This window comes from Camelus bactrianus, chromosome 8 (genome assembly GCF_048773025.1).
Source record: "Camelus bactrianus isolate YW-2024 breed Bactrian camel chromosome 8, ASM4877302v1, whole genome shotgun sequence".
Classification (NCBI taxonomy): domain Eukaryota; kingdom Metazoa; phylum Chordata; class Mammalia; order Artiodactyla; family Camelidae; genus Camelus; species Camelus bactrianus.
In genome coordinates this window covers 43,405,826-43,433,170 of record NC_133546.1, presented here as the reverse complement: position 1 = coordinate 43,433,170, position 27,345 = coordinate 43,405,826, and the positions used below count along the sequence as shown (strand labels likewise).

Here is a 27,345-nt window from a genome sequence, read left to right as displayed (position 1 = left end):
CAGGCCTGAGCAGATACCTGCAATGCTCCACCCCCATCCCACTTGCCCCTTAAGAGTCCACACTTTTCCCATGAGTATCCTTGTGCCCAAAGGAGTGCTCCTATTGGTTCAGCTACAGGCCCGGGGCACCCACTTTTCCTCCTTCCAATGTTCTTGAGTCTGGCTTGAATTTGTCTCTTCTCGTTAGCTCGAGGTACCTCCTGGGAATTTCAGTGATTCTGCATATAGTTTAAACATTCCTATATTTGCACTTAAGACTGCCATTGCACAGCATAAAGATGATGGTGAAATTCATGTTAATTATTTAAAAAATGTACTTTAAATAAAAATGTATGACTGCGCAGTGTCAGTGGCATCTATTGATTTGTTTCAGATAGAAAGATAAGCTCTCTTCAAGTTGGATCATACAAACATACATGAAATCTGATGTATGATAAGTGGAGCTGTGAAGCTTTTTTGTCAAAAGAGTAATCTCACTCAATTTACTGTTTTCCCAGCTATATACAGTAAATTTTGCCGGAACACATCTTTCCTATACTAAGCATGCAGTTTTTACGTGAGCATGTAATGCCAGGAATGATTTCTGCTTCAAACTGAATTGCTTTGCCATCCCTGTGCCTGTCACCTTCCTGGTTTCTGATTGTGGGAGCCCTTGTCCTTTTTGACCATGGCTTGCCCTTGTGGTTGCTTGTGAGTCTCCTCGCCTTGATGGATATGGCCCTTCATTCATTCGATCATTCCCCTCTTTGACAGCCGCCTGTGTCTTGCTCTTGTATGTCCTGAACTTGGACCTGGCTCTGCCCCTTGGCTTTAGTCTCGTCTACTTCTCGGCATTCTCTAGAAACCCACCTCAGTTGCACAGACAAGGGAGATGCTTTGGGATTTTAAAGGTGGAACCCAATATGCTGACTATCAGAAAGGAGTTTTGATTCTGGCTTGGACTGGGTCACTGATTTTCCCTGCAAGAGAAACGTTAATGCTTGTTGCACTGCCTACCAGTGAGAACTGTTTTCTCCGCAGTGGCTGGCTGGCGAGGAACTCTGGCCTTTTATCTCACTGTGCTCTTTAAAGCTTCCAGGGCATGACTGAGATCCTTAGGTGCAGCTTTTCCACGCAGGCTTAGCACTTGGTTTAGGTGAGGCCTCTCGTTGCCCTGTTCTTACCGAGTTCTTAGCACACTCAACACAGCTTCTGCTTCCTGCTTCCCGGGAGAGAACTGGTGGGTTCTGTTTAGGCTGTTTGCCTGGTTGGAGTTCACCCTCAGTTGCTGACGGTCTCTTGGGAGAGGGGTGCTGAGTATAATCACTAGATACTGCTGTAGGTATTTTATTTACTACCAGTTCGTCAGTACTTAAGAACCATTTCATTTGGAAAATAAACATTGCCTCTCCTGTTCGTGGCATAATATTTTCACATTTGCATTCACTCACATGTGGCATATTAACTTTCCTTCTGAGAAGATCAGCGTGATCTTGGAGCTAGTGTGAGCTGGATCTCGTTACTCCCCATGTTTGTGTTTTTATCATCAGGCACTGCTTTGGACTCCAGCCCCATCTTTCCACCTGTCATCATCCTAATAGGCTGATCTCTGCCTGCTTCCACACTAACTTTGCTTTTGGATTTTAATTTCTTCTCCTTACATATTGTTTCCTCCCCTGTCAAATATGATTCTCTCATGAGCAACTGTGCCTGAGAATTGCAGTGTGAAGGCCCAGTATGTTTTAATGCTTGCAAGGAAGTCTCTTCAGATTATTGTAAAAGACTCCTTCCCCTTTCAGCATCTTTTCGCTTACCGGATCAATTATTTATTCACCTGTGTAATTCATGTCCTTGCTCAGGTATGTGTTGGTGTAGCACTGAGACTGTGGCTCCCTCTGGAGAAGGGTCTGTGCCTGACGTTAGCCTCCTTCCTCAGCGTCTCATTAGTGAAAACTAAACTGGGGAGACCTGCTAGCTGAGATTCACTGTTCCCTCAGTTACTTGGTTTTCTGTTTGAGCCTCAGAGTCAGGAGGTGACAGTAACTATGTCTGATCTGTTGTGTTCCAATAGACTAACAACTAGTAAACATTCCTGAATATTCTGATGTAGGTCTAAGGGGCAAATAGGAATCTGAATTGGAGCCCCTTATCAGGGATGGTTTCCCTGGGATGCTGGATTTAAGTCTTTGTCCTTCCTCATGCTAACTTCTGTGACTCTGAGCTCGAAGGGTCCTTTCTTACCTAACTGCCCTCCTGAAGAAGGTGCCAATATTCATGCATCAGAAGAAGAGCCGTGCAGTTTGTGTTATGTTACCATCAGGAAGATGCTGGCTTAAATCCCACCCTACCTTTTCTTTTTTTCCTTTTTAAATCTCCAAGAAATTGAGGGGTCAGGAGTGGATGAGAAGAAGCTGGAAGGTTAACCTGTCAGAGGTGGGAAGGAGCCAAGGGCCCCAGTGCTCTGCTCCAGGGCACGTTGAGAGGAAGCATTGGAGCAAACAGAACACTTCCAAGGTCCTGAGAGAAAATCGCTGTAAATTCAGGATGGTCTCATCCTAAGACATAAGTTGGAGGGGTTCTTGATTACCAGTGGGCTTTCTCATTGCCACGAAGTAAGTAAATGCTGGCTGATGGGATTGGCCTTGGAAATAAGTACACGGGGCCCTGTGCTTTCAGCTCTTAAGTTAGGCTTTTACCTCCTTATTCCGAGCTTAAGTGTTCAGGGTTGGTTGATGGCTGAGAAATAGACTTTTGTACTTTTGTTTGAAAAAAAAAAAAAAAAACTAACCAACTTTAAAAGATTTTCATTTTCCCCACTAGAGTGCTTTTCCTTTGTTGAATCCTTAAAACTCTATTCTGGCTTAGGTTATTGGGTGGGATTGGCTGTAGAGTGGTCATTTTTAGTATGATGTAAAAATAAATCTCTGAAGATAGGAAGTAGAAAATGTTCTTTACAGTCTTTCTATAGGAAAAATAAATGTTTATAAACTCTGCTTATCAGCTGTTTGTTTTTCCTACCTCTGCAGTTTCATCCATTAATAACCATAAGAGTTCAAATTCAGTTCATTGCACAGTATCTGGAAATTTTCCTCACTGTTAATTAGTAAGACTTTGAATTATATGTGTAACTGAGCGAGGGCTCGTGTGCCTGTGGTGCAGAAAGCCGAACTCTGACAGTGGGTGTTTGCTGCAAAGTAAGGGATTACTTGCAGGGTGCCAAGCAAGGGAATGGGAGATAAGTCTCAGATCTACTTCATCTTGGCCTTTGAGTTTAGGGATTTTTTAAGGGGAAGAAGAAAAAATCTGGGGTTAATCATCGTCTTGTGACATTTCTGAGTTGTAGTTTCGGGAGTCAGGATGTCTCCGGTTTACGATCCTCTGGCCAGGTGGTCCATGGTTTGGGAAACTTTGAGCTCATCTTGCCCTGGAGAGACAATCTGAGTTTGACGTTAATGATGATATCTGCAACAGCAATTTTAGTACAATAACGATGCTACTGACAACAGCAGTCTTAGTCATTTGACTCTGGTTGATTAGTGTTCAGTTGGCACAGGTTTGAGGTCAGAGGGGACAGAAAGGGAATAAAGTTTTGGATAGAGAGATTAATCATAAACTTGGTAAGGGAACTCAGTTTTAGGGGGGCTTAGTTTCTTAAGTGCTGATGGCTAAATAGCACAATTCATTAAATGAAGATAGTCATACTTTAGTACTGCTGTACTGGGAAGATGAAATATAATTAGAAAAGTATTTTATTAAAATATCTTAAAGTTTATTAATAAAATTAATTTTAACCCTGAATGTCTTTATTTTTGTTTCTAAATTCCTCAACTAGATCTAAATAGATCATGAAATCTCTAGAGACTTATTTTAATCCAAAGATCTTTCTGTTTCTATAACTGACAACACTAAAGCTCACATTGTCAGCCTTAAAAGCAATGTTACTAAATTTTGGATTATTAGTTCGTCTCCAGGGCTGGTGGAAGTAGTTTAGGGTGAACCTTTGTAGAAGTGGTAGTTACTGGGAATTATCTTAAAGTCTAAGAATCAGGGATATCAAGATTTTTGTTATTTGATTTTTTAAATTTTGTTTATTTTTTGTTTTTAATTTTTTTTATTAGAGATATTAAGATTTTGAAGGCTGTTCAAAACAGTGTCCTAGATTGTGTGTTAATCTCATTTTTCCCCACATGATGAATGAAGGAACCAATATGCCGGTGTTTGGTTATACAGATGAAGCTGACTTCACAAGGAGTGTTTCTGTGGTATCTATAGGTCCTCTTTTTGATGCTAATCCTTTGGTTAGCTTCTTCCCATACTGCATACTTAGGCCGTTGCAGCTGAAGGGTAGGTGGGTAGGACATGTATTGACTTACATTGAAATATCGCTAGGAGTGTCAGATTCATGGCACGGCTGACAGCTGTGCCAGAGATGAAGTGTGAGATTAAAGAATTTTATTCCATACTGAGTTTCTTTTTGACCTAGTTAGATGTATCCTAGGCAGTTTGTGACTATTTTAGGATTGTAATGTATCTGCCTAGCACTTTATATTTTCCAATCTGTTTTTATATATTTGCACCTCGTAATAAACCTGTTAAGTCATGTAAGATGACATGGTTAGTATCATATTAGAAATGAAGAAATCTGACTTGGAGATAGTACAGTACTGTGGTTAAGAATATAAATTTTTATATTTTTATATATTTTTTATGAATCAGACTAGAATCCTGGCTCTGCCAATTACTATCTGAGTGACCTGAGAACAAGTTAATCTCTCTAAGCCTTGGTATTCTAATCTGTAAAATGGGGGACCTTGTAAGGTTGTTGAGTGTTTAAATGAGATAAATGAATACAAAGTGTTTAGAACAGTGAAGGCATCAAGCAGTCAGTCAGTAAGTATTAGGTAGCGTTATCATCTTCAGGGGTTATTACTCATTTATTTATTAACTCCACAAAAATTGAGAGCCCTTTCTATGTGCTAGTCACTAGGCTATCAGGGACATGATGGTGAGTTAGACAGATAGGGCCCTTAGTCTAACAGAATTTACGCTTTAGTGATAGAAATGGTAAGTGCATCAATATGAATTTCATAGAGTGGCAAGGACTCTGAGGTAAGCAAAGTGGGACAGTGCTTGGAAAGGGCATTCTTGGCTGGGAAGTCCTGTGGCAGAAAGTGGCATTTGATCTGAGACCTGAGTGGCCACAGCCATGTGAAGGTCTTGGGGTGATAGTCTTCCAGGAGGAGCAAGACAGAAAAGTGTAAAGGCTGAGAGGAAGGATGAGGGCATCACAGAACAGGAAGTTGTTGTCCAGTGTGGAGAGGTAGAGGGGCCAGGGGGAAGAGCTTGGGTTTCTTCTAAGTGTGGGGTGTTGAGCAGGGAAGGGATGTGTCTCATTTGGGACAAGCACCAGGCCAGGTGTTGTGAAAGAAACAGAGGTATAGCTTAGAATCTTCTGTGTCATAAAAGAAGTGCCTGGCAGACGAGCAGTGGGAGCACGCACAGTGTTCTGCTGGTGTACGCCTCACCTGATAATGGGTGCTGTTCACGTATTCTTGTAGAGTCAGCTCTCAAGTGGTAGGGCTCTTGTTCTCTGCTTCTCTAACAATCTAAAGCGAATGGACGGTGGAGACAGTGGGGGAAAAGGGTAAAGAGGCTGTATCTGAACACTGGGTACAAAATAGAGATTAGGAAGTAGAGGAGTGAAGAGAAAAGCAAGATCCTGCTGTGCACAGAGAATGGGGGATGCTGTTTAAACAGTGACTCCTCGAGGTTGCCCGGTGAGCCTGCATGGGCTTGCTGTGAATCCAGGCACTGCAGCCTCCGATGTTGCTGCCTTGGCTCTATAGCCCAAGACGATGTATCTTTTCTCATCTCTACCGAGGACGAAAGGGGCAGGGATGCTCTTGTGTTTTCTTCTCAGACAGAACAGGGTTCCAGTCCCTTGGAAGTGTGTTTCTTTGAATCATTTCACCAGTTTAGCTATGATAATTATCAATGAACATTTTGCTAATCATATATCATTAACATGGTTGCTAACATATATTGAGTGCTTACTGAGAGCTAGTTACACTTTACCTGCATTATTCTCCTAATCCTGAAACCCTCCATGGTGGTGCTTTCCATTTTACCAATGAGGAAAACGAGGCAGAGAGCTCAGTTAATCTGCTTGTGGTCCCAGAGCAGGTCAGTGAAGCCAGGGCTCAAATCCATGCTTCACTCTAGACTAGAGACTATATTCTTAACACTTCTTCACACTTTTATATATTTATCAGTTACTTTAGAGGTCCCATAAGAAGAGGGGTGGTGGCGTTCTTCTATTGGGAAAAGTAGACTAACTGATCAAGGTAATACCAGTTGTTTTTAAAAAGGACTAATATAGAAGATAATTCCATAGCACCATACAATAAACCTTTCTACTCTGAGGGGTTCCACTTCTACACCACATGAAGTGCAATCCTTTAAGAAAAGCTGTTTGTTGAGGAGAGAGCTAATACCTCTGTTTCTTCAAAAGAGGTTGTGTTGTTCCTTTATAGAGGAGGGCTCACTCAATGAGAGACTGGGATTATTACCTCCTTGGTGTTTTTATTTTTTTATTGTACAAACAATATAATGATAGTAATGTATAAATCAAGAAGAATCTTCACCCCAGCACATTAACTGCTTTTATTTTTCTCACATTCACTTCCAAGTTCTTGTGTTTTTTTGGTGTATAATTTGTACATAGTTACAGAGTATTAATTTTTCACTTAACATTATGTTATGGGTTTTTAATTTAATCAGGAAGCCTCTCCAGTGAAAAGGACAGGAGTGAAATATGAAAAGGCTACAAGGCATTAATGATTGATTGGGGTGATACCTACCAGGCCGCCACGTCAGTTTTAGAGCCGGCCTTGGAAGGAGCAGCTGCATGTGTGTGTGTGTGTGTGTGTGTGTGTGTGTGTGTGTGTGTGTGCACCTTGGAAAGTCTTCATCTTTCTGTGCAGTCTGTCAGGCTTCCAAGAAAGCCAGGAGGAAATGGAAAAATACAGTGATTTGGAACCATGCGAAACAAACAACGTGGTTGAGCTCAGTGTTTGGAAAAGAGGAAAAACAATCCCTACCTGATATGGTACTTTAATTGAGGGTAAAGCTTTAATGATGCGACAGTGCATCAGAGTTTGTCAGAATTATCAATATTTTGCTCTTTTCGGTGGCTTTAATGGTTACTTATTGTTTATAAAACCAGCTTTATTGGAGTGGAAGAACAAAGTACATACTTGACAAATACTACTTGAGTGATAAAGCTGTTATTCTGTATTTGCATTCAGTTTAATTCAAAGTGTTTTTTAAGTTTCCAATTTGTGTAACTATAGACTGCCACTTGGCATTCAAGGCCTCCAAGATCTAAATCAGGACACCCTGAGGATGGAATCCCATATTCAGCATCTTTACCAATAGCTCCCCCATCCAAATTGCCCCCTTTCTCTTGGTCTCCTGGATGTGACAAGAGGTAAGTGAAAGGCAAAGTAGAAATCCTGTTAGACCTGTGTGGAGAAGGCCTGAGATGATTTTGAATTTTACTTTTTTTTTTTTAATGGCTTTGTCACATTGGATGCCATCTGGTTGAGGGAAAGTAATTTACATAAACTAGAATTCCAGAATCAGGTTTTATGTTAAATTCAGGCCATCACACTTTGAATTAAGGAAGCCTACATTTGAGTTATCAACTGGAGTATTTAATTATAAGACACATAACTGTATCAGAATATGTAGATGGCTTTAAAGCACTTCTTTGTGTGCTCTGAGACTTTTCCCCCTATAGACGCTAGTACTGGAGCATATATATAGGTCAGGGGCGTGTGTTCTAAATGAAATGCACCACAGTGGACAGCACCGTGAGATTTCTGGGGGAGTAGCTCTTCCTGTTCAGTTCACATTGAGGCTTTCTTCTGTACTTCGGAAACTTGTTTGTGTTACAGTCTTTGGTGTCCTTTGTTTACATATAAATAGTGCCTAGAAAGAAGCATCTTTCCCCAAGCTGTTCTATTTTGGGCTGGGCAGTTGAATGGCTACATTCGTACTCCGAGCACCAGACATCCTGGTGTGTGTGTGTGTGTGTGTGTGTGTGTGTGTGTGTGTGTGTGTGTGTGTGTGTGTGTGTTTGTATGGAGTGTATGGAGCTGCCTTGTGGTTTGGTAGGCATTACGCCTGCCCTCCGGGAGGCTGCAGCCTTACCAGGCCAGTTGTGTTTGCTGCTGCTGTTTACCAGTACCTCTCTTTCTGCAAGTGCACCCTCCTCCCTGGGCACCAGACTTGAGTTCCATTTGGCCATCATCCATGCTCCCACCTGCCCATGTCTGCTTTGTTCATGTCCTCTAAGGTAATAGAGTAGTGTTTCCCCACCAGGATAATCTTTTTTTTCAATAGACAGGCAGCGATGTATAGCAGTTAAAAGCACAATCCAACTGCCTGTGTTCGAATCCTGGTTGGATTACTTACTAGCTACGTAACCTTGGGCGAGTTACTTCATCTCTCTGTGCCTAGGTTTCCTTGGGTTAAAGGGGGATCGTAATGATGCCTTCCTCATAAGGATTATGTGAGTTAACATTAAAAAAAAAACCACTTAGAACTATGTCTGACATATGGTAAACATTATATAAGCATAAAGTGAAACAAATAATTTTCCCCCCAATTATAGAATTCACTAACATTGTAGAAGACTTGGAGAATTCAGAAAGGTTGTATTACTTAGTAAGAGTTGGAATGAGTAAATAAATGAGGTGTCAGGGTGGCAGGAATGTATTTCAGGCAAGGAAGTGTGTAATGTCAAGGGATTAAAACTAGAATCTGGTCTTTGAATCCTTAGCCTGGTTGTCTTACTCATCTTGTTGGTTCACTTGTTTTTCCAGTTCCTAGATCTTTCTTCCACTGTTGATGAATCAATAAATTTGGTGTATTTGATGAGTGAATCTTTAGCAAGCTGGCCCCGAGCCAGCACTCTACTAGCTAGCTCTGTGGCCTTTTGGAGAATTGCTTAATCTTTGTGAGCCTCAGCTTTATTACCAGTGAGGTGGAGCCCGTGCTCCCTGTCTGGCAGAGTTGCCGCAAGGATTAAATGACATTTGTATATGGAAAGCCTTTGGCTTGTGCCTGGCCAGGTGCTCCTTGGACGTTCTTTTCCCTTGGTTCACTCCCAGCTCTTCTGACAGTATTGGAGTTGATCACTTAGAAGGTCCCTGGTTGTCTCAAGGAGCGAGGAGGATCCTGGAGAGCTGTATGCTTGACTCAGATCCTCCAAAAGCTGAATTTGTATACAAACAGTGAATGTGTACTGACGCCACGTCACCCATACTTTATCTAAAGTTTAGTTGAAAGATGTGTAGTGTCCATCAGGGTCAAGTATTGTGACCCTCTGAGTTGCTTTTTCCTTTTCCTTTCCTCCTTCTTTTACTGTGAAATATAATCTTTGTACAGAAAAGTGCACATACATGTGTAGTTTGAAGGATAGTTATGAACCCCCTTATGAAGAAACAGAACGTTGCCAGCCCAGCCCACTTCTAAAGTACAAATGGAGTCCTGCATGCCTTCTGTCTAAAAACTCTTAAAGTATGCTCTCCACCTTGACAACCTTCATAGCAACAAAACTAGGAAATAGTTATGGCTTTAAATAATTGAAAGTTAGCAAAATACCAAAGATGACTGAATTTAATTGTTATTTCATGTATCTTAGTATTCTTTTAACAGGCCTGTGGTGTTTTGATGAGTAATAAATAAAGACATATTCAAAGATTACTATGTAATTATTCTATAAAATAATTGGCCTTTATTTCAGCAAAATCACTAATTATTATAATCATTATTATAATCAAGATATTTTGGTGTACTTATAACAAGATCTAGTTTCAGTAATGATTTAAGGATTAAAAAGTAATTGTATTCAGGCCACAAAATTTGGATGATTTTCAGCAAAGATGTAAATTAAAGTAAATACCAAAATAGATATTGTATGATTCCATTTATATAAAAGTCTAGAAAATGCAAAGTAATCTATAGTGACAGAAAATGAATCAGCAGGTGTCTGGGAAGGGACAGGAGGGAGAAATTACAGTGGGGCATGCAGAATCTTTTGGAGTGATAGAAATATTCAGTGTGGATAATGAATAATGATTTATAGAAAAATTCATTGATTGTGGCAATGGTTGGGTGAGCGTACACTTGTCAAAGCTTCTTATTGAACACTTTGTGTGCAGTTTATTGCATAACAATTATGTCTATAAAAACCAAAAAATAAATGAAAATTTTGTTTTATAGTGTTATTATTTTTCTTCTAAATATTAAAAATTATTAAGATAAAAACGCAAGCCAAGACAATTCAGTAGGGAAAATGATGGTCTTTTTAACTAGTGGTGTTGGGACAACTGGAGAATCACATGAAGAATGAAGTTGGATTCTTATCTCACACCATATACACAGATTAATTCAAAATGGATCAAAGACTTAAATGTAACAGCTAAAATTATGAAACTCTCAGAAGAAAACATAGGCATATGTCTTCATGACGTTGGATTATGCAGTGGTTTCTTAGATACGACATCAGAAGCAACAAAAGAAAAAATAAATAAATTTGGCTTTATCAAGATTAAAATCTTTTGTGCTTCAAAGGAAATGGGAAGAAAGTGAAGAGAACCCACAGAATGGGAGAAAATTTTTTGTAAATCATATTTAAAAGACTAGCACCCAAGAAAACAGAAATAGACTCATAGACATAGAATACAAACTTGTGGTTGCCAAGGGGGCAGAGAGTGGGAAGGGATAGACTGGGATTTCAAAATTGTAGAATAGATAAACAAGATTATACTGTATAGCACAGGGAAATATATACAAGATCTTATGGTAGCCCATGGAGAAAAAAATGTGACAGTGAATATATATATGTTCATGTATAACTGAAAAACTGCTCTACACTGGAGTTTGATACAACATTGTAAAATGATTATAAATCAATAAAAATGTTAAAAAAAAAAAAAGACTAGCACCCAGAATATATAACAGACTCTTGCAACTCAATGATAAAAAGACAAGTAACCCAACTTAAAAATGGGCAAAAGATTTGAAGAGACATATCTCCAAAAAAGATGTACAGACGGCCAATGAGCACATGAAAAGATGCTCAATGTCAGTAATCGTTATGCAAATAGAAGTCCAGTGAAGTACCATTTCACTCCCACTAGGGATAGGCATTACAAAAAAGGATGAACAAAAACAAATATTGTCAAGGATGTGGAAAAATTAGAACCTTCACACATTACTGGTGGGAATGTGAAAGGGTGCAGTCACTTTGGAAAACAGCCTGGCAGTTCCTTAGAAAGTTACCATAACACCCAGCCATTATGCCTGCAGGACCTTATACACAAACATTCATAGTAGCATTATTCATAATAACTGAAAAATGGAATCATTCAATAAATTGATAAGCAAAACGAGGTGTATCCATAAATGGAATATTACTCAGCCACAAAAAGGAGCAAAGTACTCACATACGCTACAAACTGTGTGAACTTTGAATACATTGTACTAAATGAAAGAAGCTGGACAAAAACAGAAGCACATTGTATTTCCAGCATAGTAGTTCTATAAAGACAAGTTAGAAAGTGGTTGCCTGGGCTGGGGGGGGTAAGGTATGGGAGTGACTGCTTATGGGTACAGGGATTCTTTTTGGAGGTGAGGAAGATGGTCTGTAATTAGATGATCATGATGGTTGTGTAACTTCGTGAGTATGCTAAATACCACTGACTTTTATATTTTAAAAGGTCAAGTTTTCTGGTATGTGAATGAAATTTTATTAAAATAGTTACATGAGGGGGAAAAAGGCAAAATACAGAATATAAATCAATAATTTATATTTCAAAATAAGAACTATAGCTGAGTTTGATTTATGTTTGAAATTTAACAGTCTTATTAAATAGCCTTTATAAAATCAAACTGTTCTAGTGTTCAGTGTCTATTAATTTCCAACACAGTCAGTGTCATGTTTCACTCATGTTAGTTCCACCAACATGTGTATGCATTTAAAAGTAATTGCTGTGGCTACTGTGCTGCTTAGTGAGAACCACCACCAGAACTGTGACCTGGAACAGGAAGAAAGGCAAGAAAACGACCACTCAGCAGTACTTGGAAGTGAAGCTTCGTTACGCGGGAATCCGTTATATTCCTGCTCTCGTGGAGGAAAGATTTTGCTTTTGTCTTACCCAAGTGCTTCCACCATTCAGGTCCTCTGCACATACCCAGTCAAGTCCTCTGTGGTGCCAGTGTCTGAGTTTGGCAGTGGCACAGCCACAGCTTTGTGACATTTGGATGAAATCTCTTTTTGTTTTATGGACGTAGGACAGCAGGTGTGGAGATGCGCTCCTCTGAGTTCTGAACGAGGGCAAGTGCTCAGAGTCTCACTGTATCTGTGCCGAGAATCCATGTGTTGTTTAATGAGATTTCCGTGAGCGTGTGCATCTGTGATCTGCTGGGCCCCTCCTGTGGAGCTCTGGGGAGTGTTGCTGATCACATCACACCACCTTTAGGCCGTATGTGGTCATCAGTCTACCTTTTCACTATTATACTGTCAATAAAATAGATGCCTGCTATTTAAATTTGATTTTGAGATTAAACAGAATGGCAGAGATAATTTTGATTTGTTCCCAAACAAATCTTTCTTTCCTTTCATGCTATGGACGAGAAGATCAAGATTTCTAGAACATAGTAGAAAGCAGCAAAGGGTGAATGGTTTAGTATTCTTTCTTTCTTTCTTTTAAGCAATTCTTTTTCCCTCAGTCATTCATCAACTCAACTTGTCTTAATAAATTTTTTAATATAAAAGATGATCTGGGTCCAATATCCACTGTCAGGGAGGAATATAATTACAGCCTTGTCTTGTAACCTGCCTATATGTGCAGTTTATGTTTATTTTGGCAGTTTAAATGTTACTTCTTAATTTCATGCCATTTAGTAGTGACTCTGGCAGATTGTAGCTTGGAATGCTTTATCCGAGTATCTTTGTTTAGTTGGTACCTAGGACAGGGCAAGGAGGCATTTGATTCACAGGGATAGGTTTCTACCTAACAGATGGGTTTCTACCAATGTGGGTTGATGTTTTCTTAGATAATCAAGACTTGTTTTGTACATGACAGTTTCAGGAGGAGGTGCCTCAGTGTGTTGCCAAAGGTTTGCTGTAGCTCTTTATAGAAGTTGGCTGCTCTTGGTGGGGAGTAAGGCGTGGTTAAGAACACGGCCTCCAGACTGTCGGGTTCCCTTCCTCCACTCTCATCTTTGGGGCCTTGAGCACCCTGTTTAATCATTCTTTGCCTCAGTTTCCTCCTTCGTACAAGGATAATAAGAGCACATCAGTCAGGTTTGTTGTAAGGATTAGACAAGTAATGCATATAAAGTATTAACTTAAACACATGGTAAGACCGGCACATAGTAAAACCTGTATAAATGTTACATAGCACAAAACTATAGGAAGTATATACGAAGTTCTGTGTTGGGCTACAGAAAGGGTGACGGTTTGAGAGTAACTGGAAATTTTACCTTGGGGCTTGTCCTAGACCTACCGGATTACTTGTACCCAGATAAACCCCTTGGAGTGCAGTGAGCAGTTCTTTCTTCCCTCTGGAAGGAAACAAGAAGACTGTGGCTGTCTAGGATGACCGTGTTACTCTGAGCTCTGCAAGGTGTAATGCTCCCTTTTACTTTTTAAAACAACTCAAGCTGCTGTTCAGTATTAAAGAGCAAGATAAAGCTTTATGATTTTGAATTACTTAAGTTCTTTAAAATCCCACAAAGGACTTTTTTTGAAGTAGTTGTCTTCCTCTACTGGTGCTGGCCTGATATCTCCCTTCCTGGGCAGAACTGATAAATTGCTTGGAGAAGCAGCCTGTTGGCAGTCAGGACCGTTCTCCAGCTTGCTGTCTAGCTGTTACTTTAACCCTCCGTTTCCCCTTCACATTGCAGATACTCTCATTGCTAAAAGAAGGACAGTTGTCTTTATGCTTTCAAGGGCTAGATGTCCTGGCAAGTTAGTACTTGCACTAAGTTTCTAGCTCAGACAAAACAAGTTATAAGCATAAGGTTGCTTTCTATTACCTACCTGCCTGCTCCCTGGTCAGGAGAAGCTGTGTTCTGACTTGGCTTAGGAATGACCTCTATCCTTGATGTTTGACTCACAGATTCAATATCTTCCTAGGAATTCGGATCACAGTTCTCAAATCTTGAGTCAGACCATACTACCATCATGACTCTCCTATTCCCAGTGGTTTGTTCTCAGCTTAGGCTGTTTGCTTGGGTAGTTTTATTAAATTATTTCATCATAAAGGGGTTGTATGGTTTTTAAAAGCAGAGACTTGGTATATGCCCTGATTAATAACTTCTAACAAACTTGGTATCAATTTTCTTTCTAAAATTATTTAATTTTTATGTTATCATGTAATTAGTTTTTATGTATATAGTATAAAAGACCCTATTTCTGAAAGGCTTATAACAGAAAGTAGCATTCCCCTGTCCCATTCCCCCTCACTCTGGGGCGTCCTGCTGCAAAGGCAACTGCTTTCAACTCTTGCAGCCGTTTCTTATGGTTATCTTCATATTTCTAAATGAAATGCTTATATGGTTGTATTTTGAATTTTTAGCTGAATCTATAGACTTCCTTCTTTAGAAGATGAAGATTTAACTCTTTCATCCTACTCCTTTTCTCATCCTATTAATGTAGGCTATATTGCAATTTTTGGTTAAATCATTTCAAAGGCAGTATAACATAGTCAGGGCTCTGGACTTGAATTTCAGCCTCACCACCCACTAGAATTGTATGCTTTTGAGCAAGTTTTTAATTTTGGTGCTTCAGTTTCCTCAAGAATAACCTGCCTCTTAGGATAGCTATGGCTGTTAAACAACTTAAGTATGAAGCACCCAGAATGTCTGGCACATAGTGAGTTTTAAATAAATTTCAGCTGTCACCATCATCATCAATATCATTAAGGTCTACAGCCATCTAACATCTCCCTCTGCTTTTAAAGGATGGCACTGGTGACATTTACAAATGAGCTGGCCACCTGTAAATCTCTCCTACAGGCTTTGCCCTGTAAGGTGTATCCTGGATGATCAGAGAGTTTGGACCTCCTGAGGACAAGCCACCAGGAAGGAGGAGAGAGAAGCCTGGAAAGGGGCTGACTGAGCCTGCTCAGTTCCTTCTAACAGCGGCACCAAGCAGGTAGTCCTCGTCCTCAGGAGAAGTCGCTCAGGGGTGGAGACAGGACTTGAGTTGACTCCACTGGAAAGTCCCCAGAATGGAAACTAGAGGCTGAGGAGTAAAGAAGGGTCCTTGTGGCAAGTCTCTACTCAAAAAATTTCAGGACAGATGTTTTTGTCCTATGGGAGCATATTTGTGATCCCCACGACATAACTGCTTACTCATGGTGTTGCTTTCTGGAATTTGTGACATCCAAACACCCAAGGGTGAGGTATATGCCCCCAGGACAGTTATAAACCTGTGTTAAATTTCTTTGCTTCTTTTTAACCAATTCTGTCCCTCAGGTGACTCGGGGAGCATCCAAAACAAGCAACAGTTGAGGTAGTTTCTGGCTTATTTGTCTTCCCCAACAATAATTATTCAAAATATGGAAATTGAGAAAGTGCCCCATAATATGGGAACCTTTGAAGGAGAATTTAATATAAAGCAAGTACTTCTTCCCTGAGGAATAATTTCAGAAAAAGAAACTTATCTTACATTCAGGAATATTGAGTAAGTTGCTGATGTTTTTTGGAACAGACTCATCATATTCCCCTTTCCTCACTCCCCAAACCTGATCATTTTATTTATTCTTAGACTCTGCCCCTCCACCACATTGTCACCTAGTCAGATCTTTTGAGTCAAACTTCTTGCTACTCCCTTCATCTTTTTATGTCTAATGAATCATAAGTTCTATTGACTCCATCTCTTCATTCGGTCTCTTTGAATACCCCACTACGTCAGAGTTCAGATCATTGCCATTTGTCACTTGTAGCAGCTGTCCAACTGCCTCCCTTCCAATCTCCCACTCTCCAAACTTGGCAGAAGTGAAGTTTCTAAAATACCGTGTGATCGTGTAATTCCCAGGTTAGAAACTAATGATGACTCCTTAACATCTAAAGGATAAAGTCTGCATTTGACAGGCAAGGTTGTGGTATGATTCCTGGCTGCACCCTTAAGCAGTCCCTTTTGGATATTAATTTGGTAGATGCTTCTCCCTCTATTTGGAATGTTCCTGCTTTCTCTTTCCTCCAGCCTTGCCTGATAAAGGCCTGTTTGTCCCTCAAGACAGTTTGGGTGGTACTCTGGAGGAAAGAGTGATCTTATAGTGATCCCATAATACACGATTCACAGCATGGTCAGTTATCACACTGTACACTGTTGTGTCCTTGTCTGTCTGTCTTGATTATGAGCTCCTTGATATTAGAGACTTGAGATCCCCAAGGCCCAGCAGAGTCTGTGACTTGGTATATATTTATTGCATGAATAAAGCTTTATTTCCCATTCATATTTGTCCATGTAATTTCCTGGACTCTACATGTAAAATGCTATATATTTTTTCTCCATTAAATTTCATTTTGTTGCTTTCAGTTTTTTCTTTATATGGATTTTGAGTCCTGATTTTGCCAATCAGCAAGTCAACCATCCTTCCTAGTTTTTTTGTGCCCTAGTTTTTTGCTCTGAATATAATTTTAGTGTTCCTAATGACCATTATTAGTTCAAGTTTTAATTTTTGGTGTAACCACTACCCATGGTTCCTGCAAGTAAGAAAAGAGACCAAGGTTCACCATGAGGGAGAAGAGGTAGACAGAAATAGGTGTAGGGAAAATGGCTGTTTGAAGGGGATCTAATTAGAAAAGCATTTTTCTTCATAGCCCAGAATTTATAATAATGTCATAGAGCCTTATTAGAAAATGATGATCAGGTGAAAAACAGTTTATTTCCTTGAAATTTTGAAGAGTATTTTTCAATACCGTATATAAGAATTCAGTAAAAGAAAAAAAAGAGTTCCTCTTGACTAAATTTCCCACTGTAGGCCATTAATCCTATTATTACTGCAGAGTTTAATCAACTGTAGTGATAACAGGGTTATATGTATATTAATTTATGCTGCCTCGTTCCGCAAAGAATTTGAATTGGTTTTCAGCAGTATAAAAACACTACACAAATAAAATGGTAAGGTGGGAACAGAAAATAAGACACCAGGAGCCATTGAAAATATATGGTATATGGGTAAGGCCAGGGGGAAAATAGTACCTAATCCATAAGCTGCAGGGCCTGTGTTATAATGTAATAACAAATTTGACTGTAAGCTTCCTGGCACCAAAATGAAAAGGGAAGCATGGTGGACATGCTTAAGGAGGAGAACATGTACCTCTTACTTAAGGAAGCCAGGTGTTTTCCCACTCTTAGCTTTCTGCGGGAAGCATAACAACTCACAAACCTTACTCCACAATAATTGGGGGTGTGTCAAAGGGTGACTAGAGCCAACTGAAAGAGCTCCCAATAGCCAACCAGATAAAACAGTATTGGGTTATGTCAGAGTATAAAGTAAACATCCACGAGTCTGTATTGATATAAATAATTGAATAAACAAGTAAATGTAGGAGAATAGATAATTCTCCCATGCAGAAGAATTCCAAATAATTTATGTAGGTAGACACTTTGCCCTCAAGGAAGTGGAGCATAATTCCTTCCTCCTTAAATGTGAGCTGCGATTAGTGACTTGCAGCAGTGCGGTATGGAAAAGGGGAAAAGAAGGTCCGCTCTGCAGTGGGGAAACCTGACAGACACTACCTGAGCCACGTGACCAAGGTTAATGTCTAAAGTGGTAAGTCATATTGGTACTGTGGACTCTTGATGTGATGTGATGAAATGGCACTTTACTTCTATAAGTGTCTAACTTCCCAGAAGCTCCTAACTGCAATCTAATCATGAGAAAAACATTAGACAAATCCCAATTGAGGGATATTCTGCAAAATACCTGATCAGTACTCCTCAATACTGTCAACGTCATCAAAAATGAGGAAAGTCTGACAAACTGTCACAGTCAAGAGGAGCCTAAGGAGATTTGTTGACTTACGGATAACGTGGGCTCCTGGATGGGATCCTGGAACAGAAAAAGCTTAAACCTAAGGAAATCTGAATAAAGTAAGGACTTTAGTATAGGCTGAATACTGTATCATTATTGGTTCCGTAATTGTGACAAGTGTACCATACTCGTGTAAGATGTTAATAATAGGGAAACTGAATGTGTAGTATATGGGCACTCTCTGTACTGTCTCCACAGTTTTTCTGTAAATCTAACACTATTCTAAAACAAAAGTTATTTTTTAAAAAGAAAAGTCTCAAGTTCGGACCTCATAGGTGAGATAAGGCTTGAATGTTTTTATCTGAAAATGAGGTTTCCAAGAATTATATATACCAGTTAGCCAGGCAGTCAGTATCAGTGAAACCACAGACTGTAACCTCAAATTACCTGTGGTTTTAAGGCATATGTACACCTTAGAACATAGTCGGAACTCTGATCTTAACTGCCAGCACCTGTGAACTTGTACCCCTCGCAAAAGATGCCTTTCTCCTCTGTAAACATCGTGAAATGTGATCAGTATACAAAAGTGATGGAGGGGGGAGGAGTAATAGCTTTTCCTTTGTATTTGTATTTGATGTTTTAAAAAGAGCCATTAATAATTGTGAAGTGAAGAGAAGCTTCAATTCCAGAGTGGTGGAATATTTGAAATTTAAAGGTTTCAATTTTGCCAAAATAATCTCTCATTTTTAAAGTGAGCTTTAGTGGGGAGGGTATAGCGTAGTGGTAGAGTGCATGCCTCGCAAGCTCAAGGTCCTGGATTCAATTCCCAGTACCTCCATTAAAGAGAAATAAATTTAAAAAACCCTAATTACCCCCCTGCCAAATAAAACAAAAACATAAAGTGAGTTTTAAAATGGAAGCAGTTTGAAATTGTTTTCCTTGTTTTTAGCCCTTTTTTGTAAAGGTATTTTACCTCTCCTGGAATAACCTTTTGAGGATCTGAAAACTAGCTTTATGTATCTTTTTAAAAAATTATTCAGTTATTTGAAACAAAAATGTAGAGAATAGTATAACAAATGCCTACTCTATATAACTACCTCTTAGTACTCATATTCAAATATTTTCTCCCTTTTTCAAAAAAATGTTTTTCTCTTGTCTGGGATAATTTGATTGATTGATTGATTTAATGTAGGTACAGGGGATTGAACCCAGGACCTTGTGCATGTTAAGCAGGCACTCTACCGCTGAGCTATATCCTCCTTTCCAAATATTTTCTCCTTTTTAAAAGATGTAAAACATTAGACTCAGTTGTTAGTCCCTTGTGTACCCTCCTCCATTCCTAATCTTTATTCATGCCTTCACAGAGCTAATCACTATCCTGAATTTGCTTTTATTATTCCCATCATGTTTTATACTGTTAATTCTTATGTGTGAATCCGTATCCCATTGCATGTGAAAAATAAATAAAAAAAGAAAAAGAAAATAGAAAAGAAAATAGAAAAACAAAAACCAAAAACCAAAAAAACCATGTCCCATTGCATGTATTAATACCCAGGTTTCTTTATTTGTTCTAATGGTGGTGGGTGGGCATTTACATTGTTCCCAGTCTACTATTATTAACAGTGCTTCCGTGAATACTCTTATTCGTGTCTCCTTGTGTACCTGTGTGAAGTTTCTCTGGAGTACATACCTGGGAGTGGAATTGCTAGAATTTGGGTATGCACATCTTGGCTTTTATAGATGTTGCCAAATTGCTGTTCACAATGGTAATTTCAATTTCTGTTGGTATACATAAGAGTTGTTATTTCCCCATCGTCTCACTAAAACTTGGTGTGGTCAGCCTTCTTAATTTTGGCCAAATTACGGTGATTTATTATTATTTTAATTTGCATTTTTCTGATTGCCAATGAGCCTCTTTGTCTGTAGCCTCCTCCTCCCCTAGAGGCTTGCAGAGTTCCATATCTTTAATGTGTATAGGAATCACTAAATTCTCACCTCTAGTGCTCTGTCACACGGTGTGGGAGAGTTCCAGCTCTGGCCTTAGTCCATGAGCTTGGCTCTCCTTTTCTGTCTCACAAGGAGCACTTTCAGTCCTCTTAACGATCGCTGATGCCTGCTTCCCGACCAGAAGCCCAGAAGGCAGGCCCAGCCTAGCCCAGTAGCCCATCCCTTTTTGCAGTGAGTCTGTAGCTCATGACTTCGTCTTTTTTGTGTATTTTTAAAAAGTAATCTAACTGTATTGTTAATTTGGAATAGAGGATGAATTCATTGATTTACTGTGTCATCTTGATTGAGGTCTGAAGTTTGTTTTAGTTTAACTAGATTGTGAGCTTCTCCGGGGAAGGATAGCTTTTCATTTACATCGAGCATGGTGCTGGCTATGGGTGCCTGGTGGGTTTTTAATGAAGGACTCTTGGGCATGTCTTCTTGTTCCTGTTTCCAAAGTGGTTGTTCGATTTTTATATTCCCAGTAGCAGCGTATGATAGTCCAGTTGCTCTGCATCCTTATGAACACTTGGTGTGATTAGCCATTTTAGCCATTCTAGTAGGTATACGTGGTTTTAATTTATATTTTCCTCATAACCCATGATACTGAGCATCTTCTCAGAAATGTGTATTTTTCATTTGTATGTCTTTTTTTGTGAAGTGACTGTTCTAATCTTTTGCCCAATTTTTTTGATTGGGTTGCTTGGTTTTTATTGAGGTCTGGGAATTATTTTTATAATCTGGTTACAGGTTTTTTAAATTGTATATATAACTTGCAAAGCTTTCTTCCCAGATTGTGGCTTATCTTTTCATTCTCTTAACAGTGTCTTTCAAAGAAAAATTCTTAGTTTTGATGAAATTTAATTTATCAGTTTTTTCTTACATGAGTTTTATTTTTGATGTTGTATCTAAGAAATCTTTGCGTAACCCAAGGTCACAAAGATTGTCTCCAATGTTTTCTTCTAGAAGCTTTATAGTTTTACATTTAATGATCCATTTTGAGGTAATTTTAAAGTATGGTATAAGGTAGGGATCAAATTTCCCTGCTTCCTATATTTCTGAAGCTCCATTCTATTAGGTATTCATACATTTATCATTGCTGTATCTCCCTGATGCATGGACACTTTTATCATTATGAAGTATCCCTCTTCTAATGCTACTTGTCTTGAAGTCTGTTTTGTTTGGTATTAGTATGGCCACTCTAGCCTTCTTAGGGTTATTTTTACATGGCATATCTTTTTCCATCTTTTATTTCAAAGTTATTCGTATTTAAAGTGCATCTCTTTAAACAGAATATAATTGATTCTTGATTTTTGAAAAAATCCAGTTAAACAATCTTTGCCATTTAATTGGGGTCTTTAGTCTATTTTTACTTGATGTAATTATTGATAGGTCATATTTAGGTTGGATGTTTTGTTATTTGTTTTCTATTTGTCTCAGCTGCCTTTTGTTCTTCTGTTCTTTCTCTTCTGCCTTCCTTTGCATTAATCAGGTACTTTTTAGTAATCAGTTTTAATTCCTCTATTGGCTTTCAAGCTATACCTGTATTTTTTAGTACCTTCTCTAGGGATTATAATATGCATCTTTAAGCTATCTCAATGTAATTTAAGACGGACTTGCTTAAGATAAAATATAGGAAACTTGCAAATTTTCATTTACTTCCATCTTTAGTGCTGATATCCTATATATAGTACATCTATATACAGTGTTAAAATTTTTGCTTTAAAAGCTATGTATCTTGTAAAGCAATTATGAGGAAACTGTGTGTGTGTGTGTGTGTGCACGCGTGTATGTGTGTGTACTTCATTCCTTCCTTTAGACCCAAGTTGCCACCTGATATCATTTCCCTTCAGTCTGAAGAACTTTCTTTAATATTACTTGTAGTGGAAATATCCTAGTGAAAAATTCTCTCAGTTTTTGCTATCTGAAAATACCTTTATCTTGCCATAAGTTTTTGAAGGCTAGTTTGGCTGAATATAGAATTCATGATTTACAGTTTTGTCTCTTTTTCAGCACTGTAAACATGACATTTCCAATGTCTTCTGTCCTCCATTATCTCTTATGAGAGGCCAGATGACAATGGTATCATTGTCCTCTCTGGATATAGGAGATCATCTTTTCTCTGGCTGCTGTCACAAGTTTCTCTTTATTTTTGGCATTCAGAAGTTTAACTGTGGCCTGCTTAGGAATGATTTGCTTAAAGTTTATACTGCTGGAGTTTCTTTGAGCATCTTAGTTACTGTTTTTCGCAAAATTTGTGATTTAGGTGGAGGGGTTCTTATTTCTTCATATATCTTTTTTTGCTCCTTTCTCTAAGACTTCCATTATATTATGTTGGGGTTCTTGATTTTTGTCCCACAGACCTTTAAGACTTTGATAATTTTGTTTAATATTATTTTTTTCCTCTGTTCTTTGGATTGGGTAATTTCTGTTCGAATTCCCAGATTCTTATCTTTTATTTCCAATCTGCTACTGTGTCTATTGAATGCATTTTTTTCAGTCATTGTACTTTTCACCCCTCGAATTTCAGTATTTTTTGTAGTTTACACTTTGCTGTTGAGTTCTCGTCTGTTCACTCAGTAAAACCATATTTTAATTTAATTCTTTGAAAACGTTATCCTTTAATACTTCTAACATATTTATAATAGACGTTTTTGTTTTGTTTAGTTTTGGGGGAGAGGTAGTTCGGTTTATTGAGTTATTTTTAACAGAGTTACTGGGGATTGAACCCAGGACCTTGTGCATGCTAAGCACACACACTACCTCTGAGCTATACCTTCCTGCTGCTTATAACAGACATTTTGCAATCTTTGTCTAATACATTCAACATCTGAGCCCATCCAGAGTCAGTTAATATGGATTACCTGTTCTTTGCATGTCTAGTAATTTTAGGTTGAATAGATACTGTAGATAAGATTTTGAAGCAATTCTGAATAAGTGTTGTGTTCTTCCAAGGATTATTGAGTTTTTGTTCCTAGTAGGCAGTTAGCTTGCCTGGACTCAAACCACAAAATCTGTCTGTGTGATTTGTAGCAGCTGATAATCTTTGCTCAGTTCATACACTTCCAACTGTTGCATTTTCCTTTTTGTCCAGCTGCTGCTTTTCTTTAACCTGGCCGCCTACTAATCTACCCAGCACCTGCATAGCTTCTTGATCCTCAGGAAACTTGTACTACTTATTTCTTCCAGTTGCAGCTTTTCAAGAGTAAACTCTCCTCCCACTTCTGTTTTTAGACATTTTCCAGTGTGTTTAAATAAGTACCCCCACCCCCAATTATATAATTATTATCTGCAGGAGGGTTTACTTAACCACTTCCCTCTGATATCATTAACATAAGTTGATAGCAAATAGTTTTAAAAACAGTTCTAAGTAAAATGTAACTTCTAAATAAACTTTAGGGTGGCAGTAAAATGGTTAAGTACAATCTACTCATTCCTGAATTTTTGTGTAGTTGCCAGACAACTCCATGCCCTAAAAGCCACTGGGACTTTGTTAAATAATATTTTGCATTTTAATCTCGGTTTTGCATAGTATTGCTTCATTTCGCTTGAAGCTATTATACCGATGTTCAGATACTATAGAGCAAAGCTGTCATCTTGAAAGAGGCCAAGATCAAGTGGAAATGGGGGTTGGAGCTATCAAAACAGGGCAAAAGAATATTTATCAACCTTTAACTGTAGTAAATCTTCCCTTTGGGTGTTTTCCATTGCAAAAACTTTGTCCTTGCGATCATTTACATCTGCATAATTATAACACCTTGTTTTACTTAACATGTGGAAAAGTGTTCTTAAATCTTAAACCTAACCACTTCCTCTGAGTGATTTGCATTCTCCTTTGGCCATACACTGAGAGCTGAGGGTTTGTTCTCAGCATGGAGTAGGAAACAAAGAGGGTCTGGATGGGGAAATTGGAAAGTTTTTAAGCTTCTTGTTTTTTAAAAAATATGTACAAGCACATTCTAAAGCCTTCCCTCCTTCTTTCCATCCTCCCTTTCTTCCTATGGCTAACTTGAATCATAGACGAATGTCAGCCTCAAAATCAACTTCTTACATACATATACCACCCCACAAACAACAGTAAATATATTCAAGTACAATTCATTGAGAAATAATATCGAAGAGGTACTATGAAGTCGTTAGTGTTGGCATTTCACTTAATTGTAAAAGTGCCTTTATCCAAAAATAAATGTTGGGGGAGGGTATAGCTCATTGGTAGGGTGTGTGCCTGGCATGGATGTGGTCTTGGGTTCAATCCACAGTACATCTGTTAAAAAAAAATACATAAATAAACCTAATTACCTCCCCCTCCAGAAACAAAACAAAAACATAGATAATCCAGTTTCTTAAAAAAAAGAAAAACCTCACAAAAGTAGATATTAATATGCTACTTCTAGTCTTCCTAGATGGTTTAGATTGTTTCATAAACATGATAGATGACTTAACTTTTTTTTAATAAGATTACATTATTATGCATCAGTGACATTTTAATGTGACATAGACTAAAAAAATCTGACTTCTCCTTGAGCAGACCCATACCGAACAGCTCTGCACATATAGGGAGGGGCTTGTGCTAATTTATCTGGCCAATCACCTCTCTCTCTCTCTCTCCTATCCACTTCTGAATCCCCCCACCAACACCTAAGTCAAGACTGCATTGGTTTTTACAGTCTCTTCATTGTGTTTTGTTTTAAGATCACAGTCTCCTTTCTTTCTGGTAAAGGAAGAAAAGAAAGAGAAATATGGCTGATTAAAATATAGATACTTTACAAAATAATTTAAAATGTGAGAAGGCAAAGAATTAAATGAAGTTGTTAGTCTGGTAAAACTCCATTTGGACCCTGGTTATTAAGAAGTGGTCATTTGCATAGTCTGGACTTACTTCCTTTGCTGAGGACATAGAGTAAGTACTATACTAGTAGACTGTCAGAGCTGGATGGAGCTCTAGAGATAACTTGTTTCATTTTATAAGACAATTTGTTACTGTTGTTAAAACTCTAAATTATTAAGTGCTTCTGTGCTAGATACTGAGGTTTAGATATATTTTCTCTAATTTTTAATAATTCTGGAAATGTATGTGTTCCATCCTTTTTCAAGATGAGAAAACAGACTCAGGAGAAGAGACTTGGTGAAGGATGTGTTATAGTTACAGAGCTGGACCCAGAGCTGTTTGTTTTACATAGCCCATGTTCACTTAGGTCCCCTTAGCTTATTATACCTTTTAAGGATTTACAGACCTGATATCCTATAAGATCACTCGTATCTTTGGCACAAATTTGTGATCATTTGTACTTGATGTGTTTCTCTTTCTTGTTTTCCTTTTATTTTGGTCTTTACAGAATCAGAACAGGAAATTAGGACTTCCGATTCCTAAATCTTCTGTTGTGAAAGATAACATACTTTCAGAAAAGAAGATAAATACCTAGTAACTATTGTCCAGCTCAACAAATAGCCTACCTGTGTATGACTTGATTCCATTAACAAAAGCACCAAGCCTAGGCAAATATTCAGTTTGCAATTACTGGGTCCAAATGATTATAATCCCCTTTCCTCCCCTGTCTTGGTCACCAGTGTCTTGACTTCAGGGGTCATTATTTCTTTGTGGTTTGATTACCTAGGCATACATTCAAAAATGAATTTTCGTGGATTAAAAGTCGCTTAAAATCATAGATACCAGGATAGAGATTGGTAGTGTTTAGGTCACAGGAGACTGGCTTATTTAAGAATCCAAACCTTGAAAAGTTCAATTAAACACAAATAATTACTATGCTAATTACAATGAGTATTGGCCAATCCTTTGAGCTTTGATTCAAATTTGTTACCAGCTTACTCCAGTTTCTCCCCATTCATCAGTCTGGGTGATATCTTTTTTGCGACAATACTTTTCTAAATATATATTATGTCCTATGAGATAAAAAGAAACAGAATTACCATGTCATAACGTCCTTTTCCCCCCCTCTTTTACAGCATGGGTAAGTTCTTTGTCCATGGGGATGATTTTCTTTTGCTGCCCAATAGTCAGCGTCTTCACAGACATACTTGGTTGTCGGAAAACCGCTGTCATGGGTGCTGCTTTTGGATTTGTTGGACTCATGTCCAGTTCTTTTGTAAGGTAAGGACTTGGTTTCTTCATGTTGCTTTTCAAAAACTGTTAGATACTTCAGAGTCTTCCTTTCAGACACTTTGCTGTTTACAAGGAAAAATTCTCCTTTTCGTTGCTAAACTTTAAGCAGTATCATTTATACATTGTTGTCCACAGCAGCAAATCAGAGTCTGTGAGGTTGAATGCTGTTGCTTACAGTGTCTAAGAGTTAGGTGTCAGCGGGATACCTGTGTTCCCTGGAGCCAAGAAAAAATGTTTTCTCCCGCTCACATAAAAATCCTAAAGAACTCACGTTATAACAGTGAGTTGTCTAAAGCAGTGGCCTTTGTTTAAGGTCAGCTCAGTCCGAGGCCCAAAGGGTAAAAGAAGTGGTATTTTGGAAGCATTGTTCATAGGCTTGATATGAAATATTTTTATTAATGAGATAAAAGCTTTGCTGTTTATTTCAGCTCAGGTAGAGAATTCCTGTCTGCATTTTTTTTTTTTAAAAAAGAACGTGATGAAATTTAAAAAGATCATGACAAAATGAAGTGGTCAAATGCACCTTAAAATAAAACTTCCTATCAGTATACTTTGCCTGTGTCTATTAAAAGATTCAGCGCACTGCAGAGGAACCAAGTGTAAGGAGCTGATGGGCACATTGCTGTGGAAGCGCCTCTCCCTCCTGCTCCAGCTGTGCCGGTAAATCCCCTTTCATTGTTAAAGTAATCCCCAGTTAGAGAAGCGCTGGTTAATAGGTATCTCTGGCTAGCAGGAGGTGATTAACAAGAAAACCCTTAGGATGACTTCCATCCTCGGTCTCTGTCTACTTTAGTGGTTTATCTTCATTTCCTGTCCCTTTCCCTTCCCTAGCTATCTTCATGCTCTAGTTGAAAACATTATTGTGGTTATTAGAGAAAAAAAATCACACTTACATTTCTTGCCCTCTATATTTTTAAATACCCGGGATTTAATCAACAGAATCCTTGGTTTACTGATTTTATCTCTCACTCCCCCGACGTCAACACTGAAGAGAGCCTCTTTCTTTCACCTAACTTAGAAATTTTATTTGTTTTCTAAACAACTTTTTTTATGAAAGTATAGTCAGTTGTAATGTGTCAGTCTCTGGTGTACACCATGTTTCAGTTGTACATATTACATACATATATTCTAAACAATTATTTTTATTTCTTATTAGAAAATAAATATTTCACTTTTAAAATGCCTTTGTGATTTCTT

The 27,345-nt window shown here is 38.4% G+C and overlaps 1 protein-coding gene across 1 annotated transcript in view; it reads left to right on the top strand.

The window, feature by feature from the left end:
- Positions 1 to 27,345, top strand: part of SLC16A10 (solute carrier family 16 member 10) — a 101,536-nt gene that overhangs the window by 30,568 nt on the left and 43,623 nt on the right. The window contains exon 2 of the mRNA XM_074368480.1: positions 25,992 to 26,136. Within this exon, the coding sequence (XP_074224581.1) occupies positions 25,992 to 26,136 (145 nt within the window). The remainder of the gene's footprint in view (positions 1 to 25,991; positions 26,137 to 27,345) is intronic.